Source organism: Terrapene carolina, unplaced genomic scaffold (assembly GCF_002925995.2).
Source record: "Terrapene carolina triunguis isolate 2854851 unplaced genomic scaffold, T_m_triunguis-2.0 Scaffold69, whole genome shotgun sequence".
Classification (NCBI taxonomy): Eukaryota; Metazoa; Chordata; order Testudines; family Emydidae; genus Terrapene; species Terrapene triunguis.
Window position 1 is genome coordinate 14,232,833 of NW_020664420.1, and position 7,315 is coordinate 14,240,147.

Here is a 7,315-nt window from a genome sequence, read left to right on the forward strand (position 1 = left end):
GGGGGGGTTCGGGCGGTGTGAGCGGGGCTCGGGCGTGGGGAGGGTTCGGGCGTGGGGAACGGGGGGGTTCGGGCGGTGTGAGGGGGGGTTCTGCTGGAAGGCGCGGGGCCTGCAGCTATCTGCATCCCTCCCCACCCATCTGAATGCAGCCCCACCAGGCAGCATGTGGCCACCGTGGCTCCTACGTTCATTAGCGCCGCTCCCCACAGGCTGTTTGGGAGATTAAGGTTCATTAATGCCCGCCGGTGCCGGCCCGGTAACGCTCTACCCCCTGCCCCGCCGGCGGGAACGGGCCTGGCCTGAGGGGCAGCGGCGTCCCCGCGCAGCCGGCTGCCATTTCAGCGCCGCCTGCAGCTCCGAACCCTCCATTTTATTTGTAATTCTGCCTCGTGCCCGCTCGCAGCTCCCGTGGCTCCGGATTGTCTCTCGGAGTTGCCTCCCCCGCCCTCCCCCCGCGACACACACAGCGCCATCGCAGCTCGCTCGCTGTAACGCCAATGGGCCGGTTTCTCTAGCTTCTCCCCCATCCCATCCCCCCACCCCACCCCACCCCTTGCAACTCCATTGCTTTCCCAGGCATGAGAAATTGCAAAATGGTCCGGGTGGCTAGTGTGCTGGGGCTGGTGATGCTCAGCGTGGCTCTGCTGATCTTATCCCTCATCAGCTACGTGTCCCTGAAAAAGGACAATATCTTCACCACTCCCAGATATGCCAGCTCGGGGGTGCCCAGAATGTACATGTTCCATGCTGGATTCAGGTAAGTGCCTGCTGTTTCTTGCTCCGTTTTAAGGCAGATGGATGCACACGGGGGAGGAGGGGGGGGAGTCTTGCATCTTGGCTCTCCCCGTTCGCCCAGGCACCCTTTGATCGTTGCTTTTAAAATGAAACAACACCCTGCGAGTCAATCGATGTGCTCGCTCTGCTCTGGGCTCTCACACCAGTGGCCAAAACCACAGGGCCCCTTGGTCTGTGTGGTGGGGAGGATGCTGCTGACTGACCTGGGGGAAAGGCTCATGTTAGTTGATGATCATTATGGTGGCTCCACGCCCGGTTCATATATATTCCAGGGGGCGAGCTAATGGCGCAGGCGCCCTGGTCCCCTGAATTGAGGTGGGGAAAGGCTGGGAGTCCCCCCCCCAGACGTCTTCCCTTGCAACCCTCCCCCCTTTGCAATTCCCCCCACCAGGGAGATTCCAGCCCCGGGTCCAGCGCAAAGCCACTCCCGGCAGAGGGCTCCAGGCTCAGGGCACAAGATGCTCTCTGGACCCCCAGCACCCAGAGCGGTTCCCAGCTCTCCTTCCTCCCCAGCCTGCTGTTCTTCAGCTGGAGAGAGAGAAAAAGTGGCTCAGATCCCCATCTCGCATGGCGCTTTGGATTCTGCTTTGCACTTGATGGGGGTACCGAGGGGACCACGCTGCAGCATCCCCCGGAAATCCGAGGGGTTGAGCCTGACGAGAGGCGAACGGGTCTGGGTCATATCGGTGGGGCTGGAACTCCTTGTAAAAACGCTGTGTGCTGGCTGATGCAGTTCGTGTGCAAAGCCCGTTGCATCTTCTTAGGAACACATGAAGAGAGATTCCCTTCCCTCCCCTACAGTGCTGAGCTTTCTGAATAAGGGCAGACTACAAGCCAAATCCCTCAGAGAAATGCGGGACACTCTGGTGGAGAGGGAAGGAGAGTTGTTAAACTGCTGGAGTTTCTGAGGCTGGGGGGGGTCGGAGAGAGAAAAGAGAGAGGAAAGCAGGATGAAATGAACAGGCAGAACCCTCTTATCATAACAACCCAGGCCCAGGGAGCGGGGCTAGCTGCTGGAGACTGCCTGCTGGTCGATCGCTGTCCGTGGTGCTGATTTACGCTCTGAACCTGCCCATCTATTTGATTTCAATTCCAGCACGGTAATATTTTTGACCGCCATTTTATGAATTCTGCAGTGCACAGAAATGTGTAAAGTCTCTCTTCCCCTCCGTTCAGATTGATTTAAACAGGGAGACCAGACTATGACGGGGGAAATGGAGATTTTGCTCAGTTAGTTCCCTGCCCATTAAGTCATCCGCACTAAAACAGACAGAATCTTTAAACTCAGCCCTGAACAATTTGTTAATTCCGTGTGTGTACCTGCGTGCGTGCTCATTTTTCAGGTCCCAGTTTGCACTGAAGTTTCTGGACCCTTCATTTGTACCAATTACAAATTCTTTGACACACGAGCTGCAGGAAAAGCCTTCCAAATGGACGTTTAATAGAACAGCATTCTTACATCAAAGGTGAGAGAGAATCAAACCAAGGGACTGTTTTCTTAGGCATGGGGCTCTAGTCTAGCCCCATGTAGTGCAATTATCCCTCTCCCTATGTACCTGTGGTTGGTCTATATTTAGAAAATATAATCAGGCAATTATAAATACTGAACTCTGAGTAACTTGCCAGAACTCTTGAGACAAAGAGTGAGTCCGAACATTTCCCAACAAGGTGAAGTGTTTAAAAAAATATACAAAATAAAATACATCACTGTCTTAGGGTAATTTATTATTTCATTAAAGAACAGAAGCTGTTTTACAGCAATGGAATATTACTGTTATACTAATGGGATGTGACCAGGTTTATCAAAATGATAATTAATTTGCTATTATTTCAAGAGAATTTAAAAAAATTAAGAATCAATATATAATTTATCAAATATTATATTTATTAAAATACAAAAAAATGTTTTAGTGGAACTTCTCAGCCAATTAGCAACCAGTAATTCCGTAAAATGCAGACTAGCTCTTTCTTTATAACCATAGCTGTTTCTGGTTGTCTAAAACATGGAGAACATGATGGAAACATTTCTGATCCAATTAAAATTAATTCTTTCCATAATGATTTTCACCTCAACTTCACCAAATTCCATTTAACAAGATGACAACATGGCAATGGAAATTATTCCTCAGTTCCCTTCATTTCTTCAAAACTCAACATTTGCAAGAATTTAATATTAGGTGAAATGCCTTTTAGTCTATCATTGATGCTCTTCTTCAACTTGTGATACTAATGCTGGTAAATGATGGGCCAGTCTTCTTTCTTTCTTTACTTATATATGTGTTTAGCCATTGATCTTGATCATGGAAATTTCTGCTTAGAGATTAATGCCACAATCTGGGCCAATAACATTATAAGAATACAAATTTTGCCTGAAAATTGCCCAGTGTTTTTAAAGGCTAGATTGTGGCTTGGATTACACAACCAGGCAGAGGAGTAAGAACTTTCTTAACACCCCTATGCAGCCCACCTGGTAATGGGTTTTGGCACAAAGGAGAGAGCTGAGCAATGTGTCCACTAACTGTTTCCTTGGAATGGATAGGAGAAGTGGTGAACTTTGGCTCCACTCCCTCTACTCTTTGGTCTCTAGTCAACACAGCAGATGAGGCAGTGTGGGGCTGTGGAAAATAATTTGTGGCTGGTATAGCCCAACACTAAATTACAACCCTTCAGGGGCCGGAGAGGAGCAGAGAGGAAATTGTGGTTCTTCCCTTGGGTGTTCCTGGAATGACATCACAATGTGCCACCACTATGGCCTATGCTCTTGCAGCACAGTCTACCCTTTAATAAATAGCTCAGCTGCACCTCTATGTTGATGTTAGTTAATGCCTCAAGATCTGCCTTGCATTTGTCTGTTAGCAATAGACCATAATTAGGGTACCCACTGGGATTCCATTAATGCTTAGACATTTGAGGATGGTGAGCTGGAAGAGAAGTTGTTTGTTTTTCATAAACATGAGCAAATAAAGCAGTAATGGTTCATTTTCTAGTTTTATCCACTGCAGGCGAAATTCCAGAGTGTTTTTAGGATTCATAATAGCCCTTTTAAAAATTCCAGTTTGCTTGTCCAAATGAGAGATTACGGTATTATGTTTACGTAAGGGGAGACAGTTGAATGTCATTTGTTTTGTGACTCAAAGCTTCTTAATGAGGTACAAGAAGCACTTGTATTAAAAATTTAGCTACATTACTGTTAATACAATTGAGTATTCTTGACTGCTTCATTTTGTTTTAAGTACATCTTGGCATATGAGAGCTATCCAGTCTCACCAAAGCACTTCTGTTCACTACCATGGGTGAAATTTACTCCTATCCAGAGGATCAGTACAAGGCCCAGGCATTGCCCTCAAGTTAGGGTTTAAATAGGATTTAGTCTTTTTGCTGAGGCTCTGCACAGCAGTGAATTTCATCCCATGTAAACAGTACACAGTTACAATCGTATGCCTCAAATTTAAGAATTAATCAAGTATTATAATGTCGGTATTATTCTGGGCCAGATCCTCAGCTGATGCAAATCAGCATCCTCCATTAAAGTCAGTGGAGTTATGAAGGTTTGAGGATCTGGTCTCACAACTTTTGTCAGTTCATATCCATTTGAAAGCTGTTGCATTGCAACCCTCAGCTGGAATAACTTTATTCCAGTTGTTTTAAATAAAACCAATCATGACATAAGAAAGAAAACCTCTATTTTGTATAAAGGAGAGAAATATAATGAAATGTTTTTTGTTTTTTGTTCTTTTTTTTTTTTTGTATTTTATTTTAGGCAAGGAATTCTCCAGCATGTTGATGTAATAAAAAATTTTTCTTTGACCAAGAATAGTGTTCGGATTGGACAGCTGATGCATTATGATTATTCCAGCCATAAGTATGTTTTCTCTATTAGCAATAACTTCAGATCACTGCTTCCAGATGTCTCACCTGTCTTGAATAAGCATTATAACATTTGTGCTGTTGTTGGAAATAGTGGAATCCTTACAGGGAGTCAGTGTGGACAAGAAATAGATAAGTCTGATTTTGTTTTTCGTTGCAACTTTGCTCCAACTGAGGCTTTCCAAAAAGATGTTGGAAGGAAAACCAACCTTACAACCTTCAATCCCAGCATCCTGGAAAAGTATTACAACAATCTTTTGACCATTCAGGATCGCAATAACTTTTTTCTAAGTTTAAAAAAGCTTGATGGGGCCATTCTTTGGATCCCAGCTTTTTTCTTCCACACTTCAGCAACTGTTACAAGAACATTGGTTGACTTCTTTGTTGAGCATAGAGGGCAATTAAAGGTCCAGCTGGCTTGGCCAGGAAATATAATGCAGCATGTCAACAGGTTTGTATTTTTCATGTATTTCACTCATTGAAACATATATCACTAATCAACTACTTTATTGATTTTTCATTCACAATTCACCTGATGTACAATGTCTAAAGGTTAGGACCTAATCCTGCTCCCATTGAAGGCAATTGAAGTTTTGCCATTGACTTCCAATGAGAAGCACAATTGCTCCCTTAAGGTGAAATTCCCACCCGTGCAAAAGAGTAGCACAAGGTCAATGTGGCATTTAGTTCAGCATAAGTGGGATGTAAGTGGTTGCGTGGGTTTTGTGCTGTCCCACTGCACAAGGGTGAATCACACAATGAATATAGCACTAGAGCACTATCAACCTTTGCTGTAAGTATTATAAGCCAGCCTATAGCCAAAGTCATCATATAAACAAGGTGACTTGACATAAGCAGGGTTGCAGTTCAGAGTAGTTTAAATTCTAGGCACTCTTGTTCAGGTTGAAGACTGTAAATGCAATGCAATAATACTGGCATAAGTAGTGCATAGCCTTGTAATGGCTGTCTGCACAAGGGTTAATTTAACCCTAAGACCATGATCCTGCAGTTGCCTTCACATAGGCAAACGGAAGCCCATGTATAGCCCAGATGGTGTCAGTGGGGTTCTGCAAAAGTGAAGGGATCTTTCTGCAGACAGGGAATACTTTGCAGGATTGGGGACTAACAAACCGATGTCCTAATGGGCACCATTGCAGAGAGGCACAAAAAAGTCTGTGATAAACTTGTGCAAGGATAGCGTTTTCAGTAACAGTATGTTATACTCATGCTGTTTTAATAAGGCCTAACCTGAATAGTAACCCTAATATTATTCATATGATCACTTATGAATATTGACATTCTCCACCCACCATCCTGTTTTCTTATAAATCGTCATATACAGAATTTGTACCTGAATCAGCCTCTGCTTATTATTTCACAGGTACTGGAAAAATAAACATTTGTCACCCAAGCGACTGAGCACAGGTATTCTTATGTATACTCTTGCTTCTGCAATATGTGAAGAGATCCACTTGTATGGGTTTTGGCCATTTGGATTTGATCCTAACACCAGGGAAGACCTCCCATACCATTACTACGATAAAAAAGGAACAAAGTTCACTACCAAGTGGCAGGAGTCCCACCAGCTGCCTGCAGAATTCCAGCTGCTCTACAAAATGCATGGTGAAGGACTAACTAAACTGACTTTGTCACATTGTGCCTAAGAACTTAAAACTTGAAGTGCCAAATGATTGTTTAAAAAGTGCCCAAAAATGAATTAAACATTCTTTAAAATATAATTCTAAAAAAAAAAGAAAAAAACCTAAAATATTTTCCATAATATAAAAATGCTTTTTAATCGCCCTTATCACAGCTCATCAAAAAGTTTCAGCATATTTAGCAATGCAGAAGTGTTTATCAAAATGTACTGACACTATTCATGGACCAGAAAAGTTTAAACTCTTTAAGATAGATATTTTGCATTTATAGATATGCTACTAAATACATGTTTTAAAATATTTTCATATATATATTTTAACATTACACTAAATGCCTCTAACCTACAAATTTTAATGTTCCATGCAGATTAGAATTAGAACCGTTCGTTTAAAATATTTTGCTTATCTTACAGCTATTACTGTTAGTAGTGAAACATACACATGTTGCCATGGCTAATTGGAGAAAGCTAATTAACATTTCCATTTACTATCAAGTTATAGTTCTTTAGAATGGACTCTGATTTTCACAGCTTGCATATGATCTGTGGTCTTGTATTTTACATTTTCCTAGGAATAGCATTAAAGTGATGGGCCTTGTCATAACTAGATACATAAATTGTTCTTAGGTTACTTCAGTGTTTTAATTCAGTTTGAGACAAATCCTAGAGACGGACCCATTTCAATCTATGGGAATGTTGTCATTAACATCAGTGTAACAGAATTTGGCTGTTTGATTTTAAAATTAATGTATCAAGATTAATAATACAGTTTTTTTTAAAAATTCTATTATGTGATGAGGAGGCCCTTCCTAATCCTATCCAAACATCCCCAAAGGGGGCTGACAGTGATTTTAGGAATATAGATCCTTTGGAGGAGGAGCACAGTTTGTAATAGTCTCTTTGACCTAGGCTCCTCTATTCCTAAACTCCCCTTCATCAGTGTTGTTGCTGCACTCCCAGTCTTCACAAGTCTAACCCACATATTCTAAAGCCACT

The 7,315-nt window shown here is 42.9% G+C and overlaps 1 protein-coding gene across 1 annotated transcript; it reads left to right on the forward strand.

Annotated features, from left to right (window-relative positions):
- Positions 1–578: 578 nt before the first annotated feature.
- On the forward strand, positions 579–6,326 carry ST8SIA3 (ST8 alpha-N-acetyl-neuraminide alpha-2,8-sialyltransferase 3). The gene is made up of 4 exons (XM_026649030.1): positions 579–757; positions 2,139–2,261; positions 4,556–5,113; positions 6,044–6,326. The coding sequence occupies exons 1-4, from the start codon at positions 579–581 to the stop codon at positions 6,324–6,326; spliced, it is 1,143 nt and encodes a 380-aa protein (XP_026504815.1).
- The last annotated feature ends 989 nt before the right edge of the window (positions 6,327–7,315 follow it).